This window comes from Topomyia yanbarensis, chromosome 1 (genome assembly GCF_030247195.1).
Source record: "Topomyia yanbarensis strain Yona2022 chromosome 1, ASM3024719v1, whole genome shotgun sequence".
In the NCBI taxonomy this organism is placed as follows: Eukaryota; Metazoa; Arthropoda; class Insecta; order Diptera; family Culicidae; genus Topomyia; species Topomyia yanbarensis.
The window spans coordinates 195,273,947-195,300,171 of NC_080670.1; the positions used below are offsets into that span (position 1 = coordinate 195,273,947).

The 26,225-nt window shown below is 32.9% G+C and overlaps 1 protein-coding gene across 5 annotated transcripts in view; it reads right to left on the reverse strand.

The window, feature by feature from the left end:
• LOC131686146 (uncharacterized) overlaps nt 1–26,225 on the reverse strand; it is a 546,994-nt gene that overhangs the window by 206,913 nt on the left and 313,856 nt on the right. For 4 of the 5 annotated variants that reach the window (XM_058970337.1, XM_058970364.1, XM_058970328.1 and 1 more), the window contains 3 exons: nt 25,701–26,043; nt 24,984–25,385; nt 11,054–11,264 (listed from right to left, as the gene is read on the reverse strand). In XM_058970337.1, the coding sequence (XP_058826320.1) occupies nt 11,054–11,264; nt 24,984–25,385; nt 25,701–26,043 (956 nt within the window). The remainder of the gene's footprint in view (nt 1–11,053; nt 11,265–24,983; nt 25,386–25,700; nt 26,044–26,225) is intronic. The other variant, XM_058970347.1, reaches the window with a different exon arrangement.

Sequence of the window (26,225 nt, forward strand, 5' to 3'; positions counted from 1 at the left end):
TTCCGGCATAAGAGAAGTCGTAAAATTCTCTGTCGCCACAAATAGCGTGAGGATATTTTTTTCCGATAAAATTTAACTGATTATTTCCTCTCTCACAGAAGAAAGTTTATTTTCGTAAAAGTAAACAAAAGTGTCACAATATACTCTTCATTACCAAGAAAACCTCAGTAGAAGTAGTATAAAACTTGTTTTGTCATGTTTTGGATAATGTTTTACTGTCGAAGTGGCAAATTATCCGAACTCATTTACTCATATGAGTGATAAATGCAATGCCTGCTTTTGATCCTTAAGTTAAAGAAACAAAAAAGAACCACTGATCACGAACACCATAATAGCAATAACCATAATAGCATTAATGAACGATAAAGACCACGATAACGAAATGAATGATTTCCAATATACAAAAGGGGAAGATGCAAATGTTTCCCCACCGCGAAAGAAGGTCTCCACGAGCACGGGCAAATTGCGTCTACTTGATCTGCCGGAAACCTACCTACCTGTTTTTTACTCCATATTGTAAATATATTAATGACCCATGGTTTCGATAAGCTAAAAAAGAATGCACTAAAAACCATTTCAGTATAAAATAGTAATTTGTAGAACTTTGTGGAAGCTCGACGTTTTCAGGCTATATCTGAATATGTAATGTTTTGGGTGGTGACCAATGAGGAAAACAGATCGGGTTAAGCGGAAGCGGAAAAAAAATCGCCCCAGAGGCAGGACTCGAACCTGTAACGCTTGGGGCTCCGCCACAATCCATAAACCCTTGTGCTATCCCTGGCCGGAGTCTCAAGGAGTGCAGGTTCGAATCCTGCCTCTGGGGAGATTTTTTCACGTAATTGCTTTCGCTGAACTCACTTGATTTTTTATTTGGCTTTCTAATTTTATTATTTCCTTCTTGTTTTTTTTCTCTCTGATTTTTTTTTATTATCAGTTGAATTTTTTTCTTTTTGATTCTTTTAAATTTTCTCTTTGCTTTTTTATTTAAATTTTTAAGTATTTTCATTTTCAATTTTTTTTATTTGCTCTTTTTGATTTTCCATTTTTTGTTTTCTCTTTTTGATTGGATTTGTATTACCTCTTTTTGGCATTTTATTTTCTCTTTTTGATTTTTACATTCTCTTTTAAATTTTTTCTTTCCCTGATATTTTTATTTTCAGTTGATTTTTTTCCTTTTTGATTTTTTTTAAATTTTCTCTTTGTTTTTTTATTTTTTCTTTAAATTTTTTTATTTTCCATTTTCATTTTTTTTTATTTGCTCTCTTTGATTTTCCCTTTTTTATCTTCTCTTTTTGATAGGATTTTTTTACCTCTTTTCGGCATTTTCTTTTTGATTTTTTATAATCTCTTTTAAATTTTTCTATTTTTTTTTCAATTTTTTTCGTATTCCTTTTGATTTTTTTTTCATTTGTTCTTTTTATATTTTCTCTTCGCGAGTTTTTTTATTTTCTTCTTTTGAATTTCCTCTTTTTGATTTTTTTCATTTTCTTATATTGAATTTCCTCTTTTTGATTGGATTTTTAATACCTCTTTTTGGCATTTTATTTTCTCTTTTTAATTTTTATATCCTCTTTTAAATTTTTTTAAATTTTTTCTTTCCCTGATGTTTTTATTTTCAGTTGATTTTTTTTCCTTTTTGATCTTTTTAAATTTTTTCTTTGTTTTTTTAATTTTTTCTTTAATTTTTTTTATTTTCCATTTTAAATTTTTTTTATTTGTTCTCTTTGATTTTCCCTTTTTGTCTTCTCTTTTTGATTGGATTTTGTTACCTCTTTTTGGCATTTTCTTTTTGATTTTTTATATTCTCTTTTCAATTTATTTTATTTTATTTTTTGTATTTTTTCTCTCCTTGATTTTTTTATTTTTTCATTTTGTTTCTATTTCTCATTCAAATATTTTTTATTTTCTCTTTTTGATTTATTTTACTTTTTATTTTCTCATTTTTTTCAATTTTTTCGTATTCCTTTTGATTTTTTTCGTTCGTTCTTTTTATGTTTTCTCTACTTTTTGATTTTTTTATTTCTTTTTGGTATTTTTTGATTTTTTTTTTTGCTTTTTTGGTTTTTTTATCCTTTTGATTTTTGCTTTTTCTCTTTGCTCTATTTGCGTTTTTATTTCTTCAAAATTTTTGTTTATTTTGTCTCAGTTTAGTTTTGATTTAATTTTTTTGTGCATTTATTATTGTTTTTTAAACATGTTGTTAGTTTTTCTTTGTTTCCGAGTTATTCCATTTTCTCCTTTCAAGTTCTCCTGTTAGATTTTCTCGTTTGTTCCTATTTTTATAATATACTCGAACCTGCTACCCGTGGGGCTCCGGCTTAATGCACAAACCCTTGTGCTAGCCCTGGCCGGAGTCTCAAGAGTTGCAGGTTCGAATCCTGCCTCTGGGGAGATTTTTTTCACATAATTGCTTTCGCTTAACGGACTTGATTTTTTATTTTTCCTTTTTAATTTCATAAAATTCATAAAATTCATAAAATTCATAAAATTCATTAAATTGATTAAATTGATTAAATTGATTAAATTGATTAAATTGATTAAATTCATTAAATTAATTAAATTCATTAAAATAATTAAATTAATTAAGTTCATTAAATTAACTATATTCATTATATTCATTAAAATAATTAAATTCATTAAATTAACTTATTTCATTAAATTCATTAAATTAACTAAATTAATTAAATTAATTAAATTCATTAAATTAATTAAATTCAATAAATTCATTTAGTTCTTTTAATTCTTTTAATTCCTTCAATTCCTTTAGTTCCTTTAATTCCTTTAATTCATTTAATTAATTCAATTATTTATTTTGTTAATTATTTTTTGTCAGATCATACCATTTGTTAGCATTCTTCATTTTTTATTATAATTCATTCTGTTCAGCCATTTATTTGATTCATTTCATCCAATTTATCAATTTGACGCAATTTAATTTATTGTATTAATTTTGTAACTTTTCAAGATTTTCTAATTTTTCATTGAATGAGCTGAACTAATTTGAATAATTTATTTTTTATGTTATTTATATCCATCATTCTACTCATTTTATGTACTTGATAACACTTCATTTTGTTCTTTAATAGTTTTTTAATTGCATGCGATTTATTTATTTTCTATATACAGTGAAGACCCGATTTTATTAGCTTCATATAAAAATTGATAATTCGTAGTTTGATGGGCTCTAGCAGACAAACCATTTTGAATTCGAGTAAATCCTTTCTTGAGTATATTTTTCTTATCTTAGATCCGAAACATACCAAAAAAATTATGTTTTGCGCTGTCAGACCCACTTAAGGGAAGTTTAAGCTAAATAATGAGGAAAGGTTATGAGGCTATATCTAGGGATTAAAGCAGAATATTTTAAGAGCTTCACTTTTTTAAAAAGAAACAAAAATATATGTCCCGATTTTATCAATGTCACCGTTTCAACAGCATAAATCTCACCAAGGGGCTGATAAAAACGGATCTTCACTGTAGTGATGTGGCACTGCTCTTAACTCTTCATTGGAAAAACAGTCAAAGAAAATCTCAAACGAACAACAACAGCGCAACGCCAAATGGAAGACCGCGACTCAGCAACCCAGAAGGACCAAATGTCTCGAAAAATAACAAATTTCGGTGTTCCGTAACCCAAAGTCCACAAGAAAATGACAGTTGATAGAGTTGAAAACATAACCATTTTTTATATGAGAAAGGTAAAAAAGGGAAGTAAAGTAGTATAATTCCACAGTTTTTAGGAAAAACTCCGACACCGATACTGCGAAGAAAGAATAACTCGATTGGAGCTTTGACATGGTCGGACATATCGTCGGTGACAATCAACCAATTGAACATTGTTCATTCGTATGGTGATTGTTGGACCGCTTCGACGCTCTGCCCAGCCCTGTGCAGTGTAATGCGATAGTGCAAAGTTGACTAGTCCACTTTCAGGTTTATTTCTTGTGATCTCCGCCTTTTTGGAAGTTTCAACATTTTTTTTCTTTTTCTTTGTGTGTGCGTGACTAACCGTGTTACTCGAGCAGCGAAGCAGTAATGCTTTGTTATATTATCTTCCCCCTTCTTGTCCCTCCTACCATACTGCACCGGGCTCCACGCTCGTTTCCATAACAAAGCTTCGCCTCAAGGTGTGATGAATATCGAAATGAAATCAACTCTCCGGCTGAAACTATATGCTCCTCAACCGGGTCCTTTGTAATTTTTTTCCGAACCGAAGCCAGAAAAATTTGGAATTGATCGGAGATTTCTAGAGTCCTGGGAGAGCGGGATTCGGCCGTGACGGACATATCGAAAATTGGCCCTCATAAGTTTACGATGGTGATAAATAGTTTGAAGCAGACAAACAATATTGCTGTCTATGGATCTTTTACGAAGGAGTATGGAGTCTATGTACCGGCAAACTTGGTCGAAATAGATGGGGTCGTTTCCGATTCGGGTTCAAATTGCGCAGATCTGCTGAAGCACGCGGTAGGCTGTTTTAAAGACCTGTATTGCATTCAACACCGATAGCAGATGATTCCTGTGGTATATCGAAAAGTGTCTCTATTGTGGAGGAAGTCCGTATGATCTCGGAATGTCCCGCGTACAAACAGCGCGAGAAGAAATTGAAGCGTTCTCTTTACGCACACTCCAAGCAATCTTTTACAGAAATGCTGAAGAGAGTTACGTCCCCGGTCACTACGAATATCTATACTAACTTGTCTACTCGCGTACATCTTTGTCTGTGGCTAGAAACAATAGAAAAAGGAAGATCAGTTCCTCTCCTAAGATTCATTGTAAAGGCCATAAAATGTCGCTTCTGTGACTTCCAAAAATAACAATTCCTGCAAGTACTGGTACAAAACCGAAGCAAGTTACTTCCAGCACTTCCTGAGGCGTTAAAAGTCTGAAGTGTTCCTATGTCCTATTGCTATGTATTACATTTTGCACAACTGATTTCCGCTTTTTCATAATATTGGCATACCTACGAAGCGTTGTCTTCATGAGTGGTCAACATTATGCAAGTTCCAGAAAATTTGATGGCTATAAATTTTACACTGTCAACCCAACACGTTCCGAGGCTAGCAACAGGATGACAGATTGGATAAAAACAAAGTTTACCCGAGCAAATACTCATGGGTTCATACACCACACAGCCCCTTGAAAAGACCTTAAACATGGTCCGTGCCAAAATTTCCAACCATCAAGATACCATACAATGGTCTCAATAACCCATAAATACACCAACATATGGTGTTTTATGTGGGATCTACCGGACCATGGTAATGGTGTTTTTATGGGTTGAACCCATTTCAAACACCCATGTCAAGCCCCATGAGCATGGGGGTATTATGGACTTTTCGTTTGCTCGGGTAACCGTCGTAGATTCCTATAAATGGTAACAGTCTTTTTTGTATATCACATACGACGAATTTCGCGCTAAATCGTATTCAGAGTTGCCAGCACCCTCTCAGATTTTAATGAAACTTTCTGTACGTGAGAACTTTGTCACAAAAAGCCACTTTGCATATTTCGGTTTTTTGAAAAATGATCTAGACTGTCTTTTGAAAAAGGTCGAACTTTTTTAACCAATTTTTTTTTTCAAATGGCTATAGTCTGAAAATGACAAATCCTACAAAAAATTTTTTTGTAAAGGTGATTTTCACAAAATTAGCCAATTTTTTTTTGAATAAAAATATTGAAAAAAATCTGCATCGACTTCTACACCGAAAAATTTAAAGTCGATTTACAAAAAAAAACCTATCTTTGAATTGGATGAAATTTTATTCCAAGATAGGTAATTATGTTCACTACCTACCGTCAAAAATTCAAGTTGGGCACTTTTAAGGAAAAACAGTCATTTGAAAAAAAAACTTTTCCTTGTTCAAACTGAATTTATTTTTTCAATGTATTTTTATCGAAAACTAAACCAATGAAAGTCATAATCATCTCAGAATCTAATTGCCCAACTGCTAGTTCCCTGATACACGCAAAAAGTATCAGTAACGTATTTGGTGTATATTCATAATAAACTTGAATAAAGGCAAAGATGAGCCATTTAACATCATCGATATAAGCGAGATTTAACTAAATACCATTTGGCCGTGTACGAAGAAGTATATCGTCTATGTACCCGCCTGGGAAGTAGAGATTGATGGTGTAGTCTCCAACAGGGGCCTTAATTGCGAAGTATGGGGTTCGCTTCGTCAATAACCTTTTGTTTCAGACAGTGAAATTATGTGGGGATAAAATGAAACATTCTTTTAAAGAACACTCCGATAATGCAAAATAGCGCTACGCCACCGGCAACGACTAACAACCCATCCCTGTGGGAACATCTTCTAATGTGCCTACAAATTTCCAAAAGAGGAAAATCAGTTTTTTTTCTCCTAAGCTTCCTCGTAAAGGCCTGAGAGTGTCCCTTGAAGGGTGCTGTTAAACAACCGAAGTGATTCCTGGTCTCGGTAATCTTAGAAACTATCAGGAATTTCCACATGGGACATCATCAAAAACTCCAAGTGTCCTTGTATTTCAGTCCCTTCATTTTCACCCAGGTTTCACACAATGCATTTGCATTACGATTAAAGGACAGACGAACAACCGTGAACAGTCTCCTGCCTCGTGGTGGGCAGAGATTGCTTAGAATTATACGCGAAAGGGACTTTTGAACGTCGGATCGCCCGAATTTTTCCCAATATACGCGACAAATGAAACACTTGATGAAAGCTGAAAAACGCGATTATTGGCACCGGTCCGTCGACGGATTAACGGACAGACCATCAGAGAAACAATGTTTCGTCTGGTGGCTAGGGTCTACGTTGTGTATTCGATTTATCCTGTGTTTGGAATACACGGAACGTTCGTCATATGATGACAGCTATGCATCGCTGCATAGCATAAGGCTAATTATTATGACAGTAGTGATGAGTGCAATCATAAAAGAGGCTGTGCTGCCAACATTCTCCCCGCAAAATTGGTTTTATATTTACCTATTAACGACCCACATCGTTACAGTTACAAGAGGCTCTCCATTTGATGGAGCATGGAAAGCACTCTTTGTATTTCCAGTGGAAAACATGTGAGTTTTTGAGTACTTTATCTGAAAAATCATAGCAGATTACCTTCGTTTGAATTTTTTCGCAGTGCTCCATTCCGTGTAATGAGAAGGCGGACACTTGGCGGATTAGAATGGTAATGAGAAGGTGGACATTTAGGCATAAGTTTTTAAATATTTCTTCTCAGAGGACGGAATCCCAAAGGTACCAACAAACCTTGGTCCAAAAGAACGGATGAGGATCATGACTTCATTCGGGTGATATCTCGGGTCATGTACGATCATTATACGTAGAAGACCCATCTCCGGCGTGTTGAGATCGTGGAGAGCGATCTTTGCGCTTGTGGTGGCGGTTATCGCGATATTAAACATGTTGTCTGGTCGCGCGCTAAGTATTCTAGTACAAGATCTCCGTTAAACGAAACCCTTCGGCCTCGTTTCAGTCCAGTACGAGATGCGACACCCAGGCCTGGATCCAGAAAAAACTTTTGATTTTGGAATGAACATTGTACAATACGTAAATTGCGTAAAACCTGATTTAATGAAAACCAGTTTTGGTGGTCAAATTTTATTTGAAGTAATTTTAATTTTGAAACTACTATAAAAATCGAAACTAATGTCTAATGTCCCTTTCGGCCAAATGTCCCTTTCGGCCAAATGTCCCTTTCGGTCAAATGTCCCTTTCGGTCAAATGTCCCTTTCGGTCAAATGTCCCATTCGGTCAAATGTCCCTTTCGGTCAAATGTCCCCTTCGGTCAAATGTCCCTTTCGGTCAAATGTCCCTTTCGGTCAAATATCCCTTTCGGCCAAATGTCCCTTTCGGTCAAATGTCCCTTTCGGTCAAATGTCCCTTTCGGTCAAATGTCCCTTTCGGTCAAATGTCCCTTTCGCTCAAATGTCCCTTTCGGTCAAATGTCCCTTTCGGTCAAATGTCCCTTTCGGTCAAATGTCCCTTTCGGTCAAATGTCCCTTTCGGTCAAATGTCCCTTTCGGTCAAATGTCCCTTTCGGTCAAATGTCCCTTTCGGTCAAATGTCCCTTTCGGTCAAATGTCCCTTTCGGTCAAATGTCCCTTTCGGTCAAATGTCCCTTTCGGTCAAATGTCCCTTTCGGTCAAATGTCCCTTTCGGTCAAATGTCCCTTTCGGTCGAATGTTCCTTCGGTCTAATGTTCCTTCGGTCTAATGTCCCTTCGATGGTCAAATGTCCCTTCGATGGTCAAATGTCCCTTCGATGGTCAAATGTCCCTTCGGTCAAATGTCCCTTCGGTCTAATGTTCCTTCGGTCTAATGTTCCTTCGGTCTAATGTTCCTTCGGTCAAATGTCCCTTCGGTCTAATGTCTATTCAGCCTAGTGACCTTCGGTCTAATGGCCGGATACCCACGAGTCAGCCCTGGGAACAACAACATTTCGACCAAATGGTAATTGATTAAACGACTTATCTTTTTTAGCTGCTTCGTATCATTAATTCGACTGCAATGGGTTTATGTACGATGTTTGATGTAATAGAGAAAATTTGTCCTCCTCAGCCTACAATCAGTATCAATCGAAAGTTCATTAAAGGCAACAACACTTTTTAAAGCTCAACCGACTAAATGATTCGACTTTGGGCGACTTTTCTTCATCTTACGTCTTAGGAGTGGACTGGAGATAAAGAAATTGCACGCTTTCTAACTCCGCTCACCGATCGCCGCCGCCAAATAACAAGACGGCATAAATAGTTACGTACTGGCGGCAAGGCACCATCACCAAATATTAATGGTGTCCAATAAAAATGAGTGTCGTTGTTTTTTTTCTTCATCTGTAATCGCATATATGATGCGGTTTTGTATTGCACACAAACACACAGACACCCACACACATCGCGAGGGAGGTTTTCCACTCTTTGCCTAGATGAGAGATAGCGTCGGCAGCAGCGATGCCGAACAAATTGAAAACTGCACTATATTATTCATTGCTCGGAGAGGGTAAGTTGGGGTAATTGGGGTAGTTGAATCCGAAGAAATTTGAAAATTACTTACTTTTTCGGTACTAAGCAGTAAAGAGTTTACCTAGATGACATTACGAAAAAAACTATTTTGTTATTAGTGATGGATAGTTAAACTAGTTATGGAATTTTCGCTTCGACTTCGTCTCATCAGAATCCGACACTAACTTAGTGACAAGACTAAGCTTTTCGAACAAACCCCTAATCCTGAGTGATGTCTCGCAAGAAAAGAAGTTCTGATTTGACTAATGAGAATTAATGAAATTAAAACTTGGTTTGGCTTAGTAACTCCTGTCACTAAGTTAGTGTCGGGTACTGATGAGACGAAGTCGAAACGGAAATTTCCACAATTAATTCAGTTATAGGTTTTGTGTTCTTCATGCACAAAGATGGTTTTAAACAATTTTCTCCTTAATGGGGAACAATAGTTTTTATCAACAACAATAAAAACTGGCAACCCTGGTAGTCCACTTTATTATACAAATGTTGGTGAAAAATTAGGAGCATTTATTAGGGCCTCAGTGTAGGTAAATTGGTATACTTTATTTATCAATTTTAATCCCCAAAATGAAATATCAATGACCAGTCCATGCGGCGGCTTCCAATTTCACTCCACCTTCCCCTATCCAATTGCTTAAATAAACCACCTTAGGATAAGTAAAGTACAGTTTTATTGCTATTACTTACAACTGATGGCACCTGTCTGGCCCTGAAATGTGCATCTAAATCGGCATTGATCTTTCACTGAACATTATTGATTGTACTTTTCAGCTTAAATCCTGCTAAAGTGAGGGAAAGTTGACTGCACTCTAGTATATTGCAATCTGCTGTATTTGTCCTTAGTGGAGAAAAAATTTAGATAAAAACTATTTTTCCACTCAGGAGAAATTTTTTTAAAACCGCGTGAGCGTGAAGAGCAAAAAACCTATAACTAAATTAGTAGCTATGAGATTCGCGTTTCGACTTCGTCTCATCAGAATCCGTCACTAACATAGTGACAGGACAAAGCTAGCGCCGGATTGATGCTAGCTCCAAAAAAACGAACAGACTATTTGTGTGTCCCGCAAGAGTCCTATCACTAAGTTAGTGTCGGATTCTGATGAGCCGAAGTCGAAACGCAAATTCCATACCCAATTTATGCAATCTAGTGCTCTTTGCAAAACTGAAGATGGATTAAATAGAGGCAAAATTTGAAAGTTGAACCAATTCCAATCACATTTCTGCACTAAAGACATTGTTGAACTGTCAAAATAGATTTATTTTGTTCTGCCACATTCGTTTTTTTTGGAAAATTAGACATGATTCACATGACGACCTCATGAATGCACTCGCGATTCGCGATGGTCGGCCTCTTGGCGGCCGCAGTGAAAATCGCACTTTGTTTACCCCCCAACGAGTGCCCTGACCCTGACGAATCCGCCGGCCCCCCGAAATATATCCAAATCAAGTCCTTCGATCTCAAATTGGTTTTCTGTTGTTTTGTTCGTTTGTTTTGAAAATGCAATCAACGCCCCGCTCCGTCCAAAGTGATGGAAGGTAACTGTATCGAAATGAATGCGAGATTTTGATTGATAGATCCATAGAGGTCGAAGATCACACGCACGTCGGAATGAGCTTGATTTGAGGTCATCTTCGTTTAGAGTGTCTTCCAAGAACATACAATCGAGAAAGGTAATTCAAAGAATTTGCATTTCGACTTCGTCTCATCAGTACCGCGGCAGACCGACTTGGTAGCCAGATACACGCTAAATTCGATGGCACGTCATTCGTGATCATTTGCTTGATTAGGAACAGCTTCCGGAAGCGTAGTTACGTTCTAAGTGCTCTAGGAAATCACCCATCCCCCCAGGGTCTCGATTAGAGCTGTGTGTTTTTCTGCGACCATCTAAAAAATTTGAATGCCAATCCGTCAAGGTTAGTCAACAACGATCACCACCGGATCTGGGTCTCTTCAATTAACCAACCGTTCAAAACAAACCGTCGCAAAGTAGGCGCAGAGAACGCAACAAAAAATAAACATCAATAGGCAACTCACCTGACTGGAGCTTTTCCCGTCGCGAATCAGCGTCAGCTTGAGGCGAGTTCCGCGCAGTTCGGCGTGCACCGTCCGCCAGCTCCGGTCCTGGGAGCGTTTACCATCGATCAGGGTCACCTTGATGTTCAGTTCCCCCTCGCGCTGCACCGGCACCGACGGGTCCGCCGGTGAGTCCCGGAAGTGGGCTAGCGCTTTCGATTTGGCACTGTGACTGTGTGTGCGAATATTTGAAAAAGAAATAAAAAAAAGGTTATTAGTAGAATGTCATAAGTCACGTCGTCATAAATCGAAACATAAGCCAACATTAGGGTACTGCCATCTAGCATCCTCTACATTTATGAATTTGTTTAGTTTGGCTAGACACTGTAATTTCACGGAGAATCATCGTTTGCTCGAGATCCTGGATGAAATTACAGTTCCTCAACAGCAATAACGGCGAGTTCATTCCGTTGGTACATTAGGGGGGGACAGAACGCGCTCTCGATTCGGTTATAGTTCGGTTACATAACGAGGGCAGAGCACATTGTTTTGATACACATCGCACACGCACAAACGATGTAAGCTTACGATTTTACAGTGATTGTGTCAAACGTGCCCGTACCCATCATATGAGTCTGTCGCTCTGTCCTAGCAACAAGCATCGACAAAGATGGCCATGCAAAAGTCAGTGATTTTCCCGGCGTGGCCATCATTGTGTAGTGCTGAAAGGAAAAGCCAAACAACAACAGAGGGCGGCGACGCGGGAGTAAACGAATAAAAAACACACTAATAACAAACAGCCTCGACGCAGCAGCAGCAGCAATCTGTACAACAACAACGCGGGCTAGGGGGCGCACAATCCAAGCAAACAACAGCAGCACATATAGGCGCGGGGTGTGGGGCGAGTGAAAGAGAAAGCGATTGCATCACTGACTGGTGGTGGTGGTGGCGAGCGGTGGTTGATGGTGAGTCTCGATATGTGTAGCATTTGACGGATGATTTTTTTGATTGATGATGATGATGATGATGATGATGGTTGTAAAGATGGTTCCGATGAAGATTAAAATTGAAATGGTTGTGGTACCGTTCCTCGAGAGAAACAAGGTGTAGAGGAAGCTTTGCTGAATTGATTCTTTGTGCGATCGAGTCATGAAAATGAAGTTGAAAGTTTGCGTTGAAAAAGTAGGCTATGCAAGCTTGGCGACTAAACATCAATACATGCAGAGGCTTAAGGGTGCGATTCCAGCCAGAAATGAAAATGTTTGATCGTTGTAGTTTGGGTTAAATATAATAAAAATATCGCGATTAAGTCTTGTTGAAAGATGAAAAAAGATGTAAATTACGAATATTGTTATCCAGATAATTTGTTACTACTTTCAAACTTTTGTTAACTGTGGAGGAGTCTCTTATTATATTATTCTTTGAAATTTTAGAATTTGAAACAAATTATAAAAATTATAAAAAACAGCTCACATTGACGCATTGCTCGAAACAATAGTACGGAACAGACCGACGCACGGTGGTTCCAAGCTGGAACATGGCGGTCACAAATAATTTCTGTATTTCGCTCGCATTTTCTTGCTTCGGTATCGCCGGAAAAAAATTAGTTTGTATTGTATTTTTTGAAGAGATATTTTAATTTTCAACTTTCTGAACTGAAAAATTTCCAAATTTCTGGAAATTTTCAAAATTTAGAAAATTCTTCAAAATCTCAATCTTCAAAATTATAAAAAAAATAAAATTCAGAAAAGTGTTTGAAGGTCTCAAAATTCTCAGCAAAACTGTCTGAAAATATTTAAATTTCAAAATTAACAACATTTTGAAAGCGTTCTTAAAAGTCTCCAAAATTCCTAAAATTTCAACAATTATAAACATATGGAAATTCCTAAAAAAAAATTAGAATTCCCCGGAATTGTTTCTGTCAGTCTAAAAGTCAATATTCCAAAACTCCTCGAATATTTCAAATTCTCAAGAAGCTTCCAAAATACTCAAAATATAAAAATTCCTCGGTATGTCGAAAAAATACTCAAATTTCTCAACACCCTCAAAATGCCCAATAGTATTTAAGTTCTCATTATTCTCAATTACTTTCGAAAATCTACCCCAACAAGATTTACCAGATTCTTTAAAAATCCTCAACATTCCTAAAATTTTCAACTTATTTAAAAAAAAAATTCGAGAGGCTAAATTATTTTATTTTTACAGAACTGTCTAACACTTTAAGATATTGAAACTCAAAATTCGCAAAATTTTTAAAATTATTGAAATTTTCAAAGTTCGCGAAACTTTAAAAATTCTCAAAAGTTTTAAAATTATTGAAATTTTCCAAAAAAAATTAAAAAATATTTTCAATATGCATGCTTAAACTTTTTTAGACTTTCCATAAATTTTCAGATATTTCATTGATCAACTAATTCTCAAATTTCTCAGTTCAAAAAGTTTAAAAAATATTTAAATGTTTCATTATTCTCTAAATTCTCATTTTTTCCAAGTTTTCGTAAATCAATAAATTTTCGAAATAAATCAAAGCACAATAAAAATGACAAAATTCTCAGAATGTTTTCAAATTCTCCGACATTTTCAAAATTCTTCAAAATTGTGAAAATTCTCAAAATTTACAACATTTTCAGAATATTAACAATTTTTAAAATACTCCAAAATTCTAAAAAATTTAAAAAATAGTAAAAAAATTTCAATCCTTTTTTTACTTTTCCGAAATTTTGGAAGTTCTTTAAAATTTATAAATTTTTGCGGCTCAAATGATTTTAAATAATCCATATTTCAAACTTATGAATATGTCTAAATATTCTCAACATTTTCATAAATTAAAAATCAAAATCAATTTTTTCGTTTCTTTCAAAATTCTAGACAATTTTCTGAAACTCTAAATAATTCTCGGAATTTCAAAATTCTGAGAATCTAAATCGCAAAAATCTCAAAGATTTTTAAAATTGTTAAATTTTCACAACTTTCTAGATTTTGAGAATTATCGAAAATCTTCTCAAAATTAAAAAAAATTGTATGTCCTTAACAATATTCAAGTTCATAAAAAAAATCCGAAATTCAAAAAGTTTTCAAAATTTTCGATTTTTCCAACTTTTTGTAATTCAACAAATTTTCAAAATTAATTGAAACACATAAAATTAAAAAAATTCTCCGAAAGTTTTCCAATTCTCTGGCATTTTCAAAATTCTCCAAAATTGTGAAAATTCTCAAAGTTTACAATAATGCTCACATTTTTTAAAATATTCCAAAATTTCAACAATTTCAGGATTCCCAAAAATATGCATTTTATTAAATTCTACATTTTTACTAATCTAAAATTTTGGAAGTTTTGCAAAATTTATAAACTTTCACAACTTGAATTTTTGAAAATTTAAATCATAAATTTGTCCAAATATTCTCAAAATTATCATAAATTAAAAATCAAACTCTTTTTTTTGTTTTTCTTAAATTTCAGTTTAAAAATTCTAGGCAATTTTTTTTGTCATGCTTAAGATCCTTAACAATATTCAAGTTCATAAAAAAAAATCCGAAGCTCAAAAAGTTTTCAAAATTGTCAATTTTTCCAACTTTTTGTAATTCAACAAATACGCAAAATTAATCAAAACACATAAAATTAAAAAAAATTCTCCGAAAGTTTTCGAATTCTCCGGCATTTTCAAAAATCTCCAAAATTGTGAAAATTCTCAAAGTTTACAATAATGCTCACTTTCTTTTAAACAATTCCAAAATTTCAACAATTTTAGGATTCCCAAAAATATGCATTTTTTTAAATTCTACATTTTTACTTTTCTGAAATTTTGGAATAACTTTTACAACTTAAATTTTTAAAAATCCAAATTATAAATTTGTCCACATATTCTCAAAATTAAAAATCAAAATCATTTTTTGATTTTCTTGAAATTCCTAAGTTTTGAAAATTCTAGACAATTTTCAGAAATTCAAAGTAATTTTCAGAATTTCAAAATTTTCTAATTTTGAAAATCTAAATCACAAAAATCTCAAAAAAATGTCAAAATTGCTAAATTTCCACAATTTTCTAGATTTTAGGAATTATCGGAAATCTTCTCAAAATTAAAAAAATTGTAAGTCTTAAGATTCTCAACAATATTCAAGTTCTTGATAAAAAAATGTATACCCGAAATCATTAAAGTTTTCAAAATTCTCATAAGTATTCAGGGATTTTAAAATTCTTCGATTTCTCAAAAATTTCAATATAGTAATAATTATTAAAATCCTTAAAATTCTCAGAATGATCAAATTTTTTCAAATTCTTCGGAATTATAAAAAGTAGTTTCAAAATTAACAATTTCAGTGTGCTTAAAATTCCTTAAATTTAAACAAAATATTCTAAATTCTAGAAAGTTTAAAATTTTCAAATATCTATAAATTGTTCAAAATTCTCAAAATTTCTGAAATTTTTCAAATATTTTTAAATAGATTGAAGCTTGTCGACTTTATATTTTTTTGCAGTTTGAAAGAATCCTTTAAAATTTCAAAACTCCATATATTCAAAAATTCTCCGAATCCTGTCATTCTCAAAAATGATAAAACTACAAAAATTCTAAAAATATTCAAATTTCTCAAAAAATCCAAATATTAAAAATTACCAAAAAAATTAAGCTGCGTTCCCCTTTTTTATTTAACCCTTTAACATTAAAACTTTCTCAATTCTCCAAAAAAAATCCTCTATCTATTTCTTGAAATTGGGTCATTAATTGAAGAATAAAATTCCTCTTGTATTACATAAGCAGATAGTGCTAATTTTTTTCAACATAACAACCTATATGTTCAACCCTTAAAATATCAGAATAATTTTTTGATTGTTTTTTTACGAAAGTTTAGACACGTGCCCATTTTACACTAGCGCTCTTCCTTGACAGTGAATTTAGCCACATAGGTTAGCATTTTGAACAGTTATCCCAGCAAAAGGATAGGAGGGATCAAGGTAGTTCAATAGAAGGTGTGATGATAATAATTTATTAAATTTATAAACTTATATTTAAAAAAGTATATTGCTTCACCCTTAAATGCGCAATGTTGTTTTAAAACAACATTGCGAAAACCATCTCAAAATTTTCATAGCAACGTATTAAAACTGTTAGACAATTTTCAGAAAATTTGAAAAGAATTGCTTTGCGCCTTTAAGGGTTAATGACCCAATTCTCAAAAATCTCAATATTTTCAAAATTCTCAAAAGTAGCAGAAATCACAAAGTTTGAAAATTCTGATATGCACTAGAACCTACTAATATCATACGCTTCATCCCAACGTTAAATATAATTGATTCTTTGGCGCAAATAGCAACCTCTCCAGTATCACTGGAATAAGGCTTTTAAAAATCATTAACAAGTTTAACACACCTTGAATCAAAATGCCCTCATTCTGACATCTCAATAAGTCAATGAAGACATCCGGGGATTATCGATCACTCATCCCCATCATTTTCAATAAACATCAGCACATCGTCATTGTTCGTCATGATTTTTCGTTTTCTTCTGGGATTTCTGTCAAGGAAAAACGATCCGTTTGTGAAAAAACAAGTACTTATTTAAACTATCAAAAATAAAAATTTGTTAAGTTTTAGGATTTTGGTTGACCTGCTGGACTTCCATCGTGATCGACGCAAGCCTCTTCCGAAAAAGAGGGGAATCGGAGAAAGGACTGTAACTTTGCTAATTATCAATATTTTTATTAACTATAACTTGATACGTGAACGATTTATTGAATTTTTTTAAACAAATCGGAAAAATCACTCTTTTACTCTTTAACTCTTTAACTCTTTAACTCTTTAACTCTTTAACTCTTTAACTCTTTAACTCTTTAACTCTTTAACTCTTTAACTCTTTAACTCTTTAACTCTTTAACTCTTTAACTCTTTAACTCTTTAACTCTTTAACTCTTTAACTCTTTAACTCTTTAACTCTTTAACTCTTTAACTCTTTAACTCTTTAACTCTTTAACTCTTTAACTCTTTAACTCTTTAACTCTTTAACTCTTTAACTCTTTAACTCTTTAACTCTTTAACTCTTTAACTCTTTAACTCTTTAACTCTTTAACTCTTTAACTCTTTAACTCTTTAACTCTTTAACTCTTTAACTCTTTAACTCTTTAACTCTTTAACTCTTTAACTCTTTAACTCTTTAACTCTTTAACTCTTTAACTCTTTAACTCTTTAACTCTTTAACTCTTTAACTCTTTAACTCTTTAACTCTTTAACTCTTTAACTCTTTAACTCTTTAACTCTTTAACTCTTTAACTCTTTAACTCTTTAACTCTTTAACTCTTTAACTCTTTAACTCTTTAACTCTTTAACTCTTTAACTCTTTAACTCTTTTATTCTTTTACTCTTTTACTCTTTTACTCTTTTACTCTTTTACTCTTTTACTCTTTTACTCTTTTACTCTTTTACTCTTTTACTCTTTTACTCTTTTACTCTTTTACTCTTTTACTCTTTTACTCTTTTACTCTTTTACTCTTTTACTCTTCTACTCTTTTACTTTTTTTCTCTTTTACTCATGTTCGCTATTTTTGAAAAGTTCTCTTTGGCCCCAACACTGTTGCTAGTTAATTTCTGAACCATTTTAAAATCGAAGATGGCGGCTTTCCGATTACAAAATCCCTGTTAAATTCCAACAATGTGAGAAACGGTCTTAGCGCTCTTCGAAATGCTGTCAGAAATCAAATTTTGACATCCACACAATTCGAAACTATATGTGTAAATGACGAATTTGTCGCCATTTTGTAGTTTAAAATTTTGATTTTTAACATTACACTAACAATCATCTCAAGTATTGATCAGGTAAGAGCCAGGGCAGTCACGACATTAGCCACCATTTTTTTTAATAGAGAAGCTGATTAACTAACAAGTTTTCTATTCGGATTTTACCTTGTTTATGACATGAGCTGTACGTCGCTCGACGAATTTCGTACCAACTCGACCAGTTTTTGGAATAGTCTTCCCAGAATCTAACCAATTTTAACATATTTTGCAAAAATATGCTACTTTCGGAAATTTGTGAAATTCTCTCTCTCTCTCTCTCTCTCTCTCTCTCTCTCTCAAGAAAACCGATTTAGTTGCCGACACCTTTTGCCATACGTATTCCGCTTTCAGTGCAAAAGGTGAGAGGGTGCTGGAGAGAGAGCTTAAAAATGCACTGATTTGCAAAAAATTTAGCAACAATTTCATTCATTTCTAAATAATCTTTTTTTTTGCATATTCATTTTAGTTTAAAACACATTTTTCTCAGCGCACAAATGCTTTCTTTTCACATTTTCACATATTTGAAATTTCAAATTTCAAAATATTGAAAATTCAAATATTTAAAGTTTCAAATCTTAAAAATTTTAAATTTCATATTTTCGAAATTTCAAGCTTTTGAAATTTCAAACCTTTAAATTTTTTTTGTGGAATTTCAAAGTTTTAAAATTTCAATTCTTTTAAATTTCAGGTTCCAAATATTTGAAATTTCAAATCTTTCGAACCTGAAATTTTCAAATATTTTGAATTGAAATATTTTTGAAATTTCGAATTTTCGAAATCTCAAATTTTTGCAATTTAAAATTTTTCAAATTTAAAATTTTAAATTTCAGAAATTTGAAATTTTTGGAATTTAAAATTCCGAATCATTGAAATTTCAAATTTTGAAAATTTCGCATTTTGAAAATTTTAAATCTTTTAATTTTCAAATCCCAAATTTTTGAAATTTCAAATATAAGAAATTTTTTTTTTAAATTTTTGAAATTTCAAATTTCCGAAATTTAAAATATTTAGAATTTATTTTTTTTGGAATTTAAACTTTCAAATTTTAGAAAATACCAAATTTCAGATTTTTGAAATTTCGATAATTCAAATTTTTAAAATTTCAAATCATCGAAAAATTTCAAATTTTAGAAATTTAGAATTTTCGTTTTTTTCAATTTTTTGGAATTTTAAATTCCGAATTTTTGAAACTTGAAATTTTGAAAATTTCGCATTTTCTAAATTTTAAATCTTTTAATTTTCAAATCCCAAATTTTTGAAATTTCAAAAACTTTAAATTTCAAATATTAGAAATTTTTATTTAAAAATTTATGAAATTTCAAATTTCCGAAATTTAAAATATTTAGAATTCAATTTTTTTGGAATTTAAAGTTTCAAATTTTAGAAAATACCAAATTTCAGATATTTGAAATTTTGAAAATTCAAATTTTTAAAATTTCAAATCATCGAAAAATTTAAAATTTAGTAAATTTAAAATTTTAGAAATTAAGAATTTTCGTTTTTTTTTCAAATTTTTGGAATTAAAAATTTCGAATTTTTAAAATTTAAAATTTTGAAAATTTCGAATTTTTAAATTTTAAATCTTTCAATTTTCAAGTCCCAAATTTTTGAAATTTCAAAATATTGAAATTTCAAATATTAGAAATTTTTGTTTAAAATTTTTTGAAATTTCAAATTTCCGAAACTTAAAATATTTAAAATTTAATTTTTTTGGAATCGTTTTAAGATTCCAAATTTTAGAAAATACCAAATTTCCGATTTTTGAAATTTCGAAAATTCAAATTTTTAAAATTTCAAATCATCGAAAAATTTCAAATTCATGAAATTTAAAATTGTTGAAATTTTGAATTTTCGTTTTTTTCCAAATTTTTGGAATTCAAAATTCCGAATTTTGAAATTTAAAATTTTGAAAATTTCGCATTTTTAAAACTTTTAATTTTCAAATCCCAAATTTTCGAAATTTCAAAAAATTGAAATTTCAAATATAAGAAATTTTTATTTAAAAATGTTTGAAATTTCGAATTTCCGAAATTTAAAATATTTAGAATTTAATTTTTTTGGAATTTAAAGTTTAAAGATTTCAAATTTTAGAAAATACCAAATTTCAGATTCTTGAAATTTCGAAAATACAAATTTTTAAAATTTCAAATCATTGAAAAATTTAAAATTTATGAAATTTGAAATTTAAAATTTTAGAAATTTTAAATTTCCGTTTTGTTTTCCAATTTTTGGAATTAAAAATTCCGAATTTTTTAAATTAAATTTTTTGAAAATTTCGCATTTTTTAAATTTTAAATCTTTTAATTTTCAAATCCCAAATTTTTGAAATTTCAAATATTAGAAATTTTTATTCAAAAATTTTTGAAATTTCAAATTTCCGAAATTTTAAATAATTAGAATTTAAATTTTTTGGAATCTAAAGTTATAAAATTCCAAATTTTAGAAAATACCAAATTTCAGATTTTTGAAATTTCGAAAATTCAAATTTATAAAATTTCAAATGTGTGTGTGTGTGTGTGTGTGTGTGTTAACCATCCTAACTCTCACTAGCTGGTAGTGATTTACAGAAAAAAGATGTTTGCATGTATTTTAACATATCCATGCAAATAACTTGGTTCAAGGATTTAGGTAGGTGTTAGCTCAATTGACTTTCCGATGACCCATTTCGTGTACAGCGCCAGACATGTTCCGAGGTCATCGTTCCATCAACCAGCCCCGCCTTACTGTAATGTTTGTATCAAATGGATTATAACATTACAATAAGACTTTCGATTCCTTACATGAGGTAAGAAATCGACGCGTATTTAGTGTATTTATTTATTTTTGTATATATAAATTAGAATATGTCTATAGAAAAATATACCAGTTTTTCTATTTCCTTCCTCATCTCCTACTTACGCGAGTGAGTGACTTGCTTATCCATTTTTCGTCCCATTCCAAACCTTCTCCAGATATTCTCACAATCTCCAGCTTCTTTCTCACGCATCAAACAGCCCGAGCAATCCTTTCTCACATTTGCAGGTACAGCGCAATCCCTCCTTCAGTTTCCGCTGGTTTCTTCAAAACCAGTTCCTGTATGGTATATTCCTGTGGGGTGGGTTGGCCATCGACACCCGTCCATCTCCCTAGAAGCTACCTGTTCCTTTTATTTCGCTGTCGGCTGAGACTGTTACGACAATCAATCAATCTATCCCGGTCAAACCATTCGGAACTTGATTCGGAATCCTGAACGGTATCAGTATGGATTCCAGCTCAAACGCAACTACCGATGCCGAAACCGATTGATTCGGAATCGGCTGCTGCATCTGAGCTGGAATCCACTCCGACTCCACTCAGAAATTCGAACCGGTTCCTGAATGGGTTTAACTGGGATGCCTTTCCTTTGCGAAATTTTCTCCTCTATCGTCGATCAACCAAAGCGATGAACCTTAAAGTCAGGTTTAGATGGCGCTGCAGGCACTGAGTGGAACGATCGGGCGTGTATTTTAGTGGCTAGAATCACACCCGTACTTGGTAAAATAACGAAAAAAATTTTTTTTGTTAAGCTGCACTATTCTCGCGACATTTTTACCAACTAATACACAGCTTAATGGTAAATACGACCTAGTGAATGGTTGGTTTCGCTTTTTGATAAATTATACTGTATTTCACTCAAAAACTTTAAAAAAGTTTGGATAAAAACAAAAATACCTTCTAGCGACTTGGCAGTGCTGCCACTCCCCTTCAAATTTATAAAATTTCAAATCATCAAAAAAAATTCAAATTTATGAAAATTGAAATTTTTTAAATTTAAAATTTTAGAAATTTTGAATTCTCGTTTTTTTTTTCAAATTCTTGGAATTTAAAATTCCGAATTTTTGAAATTTAAAATTTTTAAAATTTCGCATTTTTAAATTTAAAATCTTTTAATTTTCAAATCCCAAAATTTTTGAAATTTCAAAAAATTTAAATTTCAAATATTAGAAAGTTTTATTTAAAAATTTTTGAAATTTCGAATTTCCGAAATTTAAAATATTTAGAATTTGATTTTTTTGGAATTTAAAGTTTTAAGATTTCAAATTTTAGAAAATACCAAATTTCAGATTTTTGAAATTTCAAAAATTCAAATTTTTAAAATTTCAAGTTTATGAAATGTTTAAAATTTAAAATTTTGAAAATTGGTTTTTTTCAAATTTTGGGAATTTCAAATCTCAAACTTTGAAATTTAGGAATTTTGTAATTTCAAATATATGGAATTTAAAATTTTTGGAAATTCAAAATTTTGAAATTTCAAATTTTTCAAACTTTAGATTCAAAATTTTTGAAATGTATTCCAAATTTTTGAACTTTTAATTTGAAATTTTCAAAATTTGAAATTTCAAAAATAAGGAATTTTAAATTCCAAAAATTTTAAATTCCTAAAATTTTATTTTTTTCAAAATATTGCAGTTTTTAAGTTTTGATATTTAAAATCTTGGAAATTTCAAATTTGAATTTTAAAGTTTTAGAAATTTTAAATCATTGAAATTTAAAATTTTTGAAATTTCAAGCAGCAAATTTTTGGAATTTAAAAAGTTGAAATTCCAAATTTTCGAAATTTCAAACTGCTGAAAATTAGTTTTCGAAACTTCAAATATCAAATGCTTGAAATTTCAAATTTTTGGAATGTTAAATCTCGATCTTCAAATTCTTGAAATACACTCAGGTATTTTCACTCGGGGGATAGAGGCCGCGTAAATGAAGACCGCGTAAATTTAAGAATACGCTTTAATGGAAACCTCATTAAGGGATACCGCGTAAATTAAAAAATCCGCGTAAATGAAAACCGCGTAAAAAACCTGAGTGTGTAACGCATTTGAAATTTCAAGCTACCAATTTTTTAAATTTCAAACTTTTGGAATTTGAAATCTCAATCTCCAACATATTACGAAATCTCAAATTTGGACCATTGTCACACGTGCTCCAAAGCGATTGAAATTTTATGTATTTTTACATACGTTTTAGATGAAAATTCCTACCTTTTACAGTGATCGAATCCATTCGTAGTGTGCTCGAACACCAAAAATTCAAAAATTTTCTATTACTTTGATAATGTTTCACATATAAAAATTCAACTGCTTTAGGGCACGTGTTAAAATGGTCCAATTTTGAGATTTCGCCAAAATTTCGCTCAAATTCGGCCCAAGAATTTTTTTTTTGTGCATTGATTTTTTTACGGTTCTTACGAATTACACATAATTTTTTAAGAATTTTGCAAATTTTTGCAAAATTTTACAGGGAACTTTAAAAAAACCTTCGAAAGAAATTTAAGAATTATTTAGAATTTAAAAATAATATTTAAAAATTTTACATACTTTTAAAAAAATTACAATTTTACAAAGTAATACAGAATTACAAAAAAATCTGTAAAGCTGCAAAATTTACAGAATTTTTAAACATTTTACGAATTTTACTGAATTTGTTGTACAGAATTTAATAGTATTTGTACAGAATTATAAAAAATTCACAAAAATTTTGAAAACTACAAAATCTAAGATTCTGCATATGTATTTAAAAAAAATGCGAATTTAAGATATGACATTTTTTTTTTGAAGTCGCTCGTAGGTCACATTTCTATCAGATCGCTAATTTTTTCCATTTAATTGTGTCGGGGTCTAACTATCAGATAAAAACAATAAGCGACCTTAAACGGCAATTTCAAGAATCTTGATACTCTTATATTCAAGGTTTGCAGGAACGTGTCCAATGGGCAATAGAAAGAATGACCGAAATATATTGCCAAAATTAGCATCCCAACTAGCTCATCAAGTTCCTATTAACGGGGTTAAAACGTTGGACAAACGGACTCAAAACATTTCAAAGTGTCTAAATCCGTTAAAAATCTCCCAATGTCACAGGATACTGCAGAGGCTTGAGTGTATTTACCATATAGTGTTGGCTCTCTGTGAGCTCAGTTGGTATCAAATTTCAGCTTTATACTGAACTATGGAAACGTGTTGATTGTTGCTCTCTCGCCCAGTAGCAGAATATGACGGAAATCAAACCGACCAATGTTCAACATAAGTGCAATATTTCTTTTTGAATATTTTTCAATGTCCTTCGTAAAATTAAGGGGGAGATAATCGTGTTAAAAAGGTGACAATTAATACTGTGAAAAGACCCTGATTTGTAATCGATTTGATGCAAAAATAGCTTAATAAATAAAAAACCACATCGATCAGTTAGAAAAATGCAGCGGAAATAACAACAACGCAAATTAAGTGTTAGCGAGCACTAGAACTAACGACTAATTTAGGCGAAAATGGGTTGGCATACGTCAACAGATTTTATCGACGGTCAAATGTTCCAATTCTTTAATATACCCTTAACGAGAGAAAAAAGTTTCCATCATTCAAACGACATGTAGATAATAAAGACATAGTAGGCAGAGCTGTGGTTGTCGTACACGCAGAAAGAATTAGCATATTTAAACCAAAAATATGTGTTATTGAATCCAATCATTTATTGTTTATCACTTTAACAAACAAACTTATTGGTTTGAAAATATTTTTTTATTAGAACAACAACAAATTTTTGCTTTCAATAAATACATTTTTAGTACCAATAATTTTCTTTTAATTTCAATAAAATAATTATTGAAAAATGGAACGATAATCTTGTTTTATTGAAACAATAAATAAATTTTATTGAATTCAATAAATAATTTTATTGTCTCCCGACCAATAATTTAACGCATAATTTTATTGAACCTACAAATCTTTTTTCTGCGTGTATCTCCGAGGTAACATTCAATGGAGTGCCTTTGCAGGCTACAAATCCAAAGCATTTCTCCATCCATCATAGTAGGCTGTCCCGTTCCATCGAAATGAGAGTGCAATCGTTTGTACTCAATCGAATAAAAAGTGAGGTTAACTTCCCCTGTCTATTGAAACAAATTGCAGAACATTTCTTACCAACCGGTAACTCAAGCTTTCATTTATATGCGGAACTGATTTCTTCAGAACCCGGTTGTAAGAACCTTTCCTAATTCAACTAATATATGAAATTGTTACACAAAACATTGCACGTGCTAGATTTAAAACATTTGACCGCCGCCGCTGTCTGTCGAGCGTACAACACAAACATCAACATTCTTCAATCAATCGACGGTTGCCAAGCAACATCAATATCAACATCAAAATATCAAAAAAACAACATCCAGCCAACCTTTGGGCGAAGAAGTAACTCCTCGTGACGACACCGGAAGCGGACGTAGTGGTGATGACATGCAGATTCCCCAGGCTGCTCCCCCGCAGCTGATCCGTCAGCGTAGTCGCCGTCGTCAGCGAGGACGATCGCTTTTGCAGTGCCAGTGCAGTCGCTTTCGCTCTCGGAACAGGACTAGGCGTTCCGGCGATCGATTCCCCTTCGCCATCACTATCCGTTATGGATGCGGAGGGAAGCTTGGATAGATCCATAACCGATCCGCCGCCGCCACCACCACACGTGGGGGTCGCAGGTTGTTCGAGAATCGGCGGCAGATTGATAATCGGCGGTGATTCATCGAACAGCCTTCGCAGCGGCTGAATGTCGCCGGTTAAACGCGGACGCCGCCAGGGACGATACGCGCTGATGGTTTCCGTTTGTTGTTTTTTTTTTTTGTTGCATTCCGCAAGCAATCGATGCGATGTTTGTTTTGATGCATGTTTCAGCCGCGAAGGAAGGGAAGGTGTTTCAATCGGCGCATTTTGAAACGAACGGTGGAGAAATATTACTAATTAGAACGAGCGGCTCAAAACCGATAGCTGAATCAAGATTGCCACGGTTCTTTGTACCCTTCACCCACACACCGCGCGTGGGACGGACGGATGGACGGCGCGGGGCAATCTTTCAGCAATAGTTGTAACGAGACGTGGCGAAATAAGGAAACGTTCCGCTTCTTACCTTTTCAGTTGCTGTGGCACTTGCTGGTGGTGTAGTTGACCAACCGGTGGCGGATCACCACCGGCGATGGACTGCGACTGCTGAAGCTGCTGCTGCTGTTGTTGGTGCTGCGGTTGTTGGTCACAGATCGCTTCCGGTTCGGTGTCGGGCGTATCGGCCGGCAACGACATGGGGCTACTGTCCGAGGGGTCCGACTCCATCTGGAACATGTTATCGTGTGCCGTGGCCCGCAGGTACGATATCCGGCGGGTTTTTCGTTCATCCTCTTCGATGGTTAGCGTTGCGTTTTTCTGCTGCTGCTGTTGTTTCTGCTGTTTCTGGCGAAGCACAACTTGGCTGGAATCTGTAGCGCGTGATGACGGTGACGGCGATGGTGGCGAGGCGAGAAAATAAAATTGAAATCGATTATTCAAGGCTAGTATTTTGGAGCAAGCGGAAAGCCTGCGCGTGTGAGTAAGTCGGTTTTGTTTTGAGCAATCAAAATAAAGCGCTGTTAGAAAGAGAGAGACTGGCGATAGATTTTTT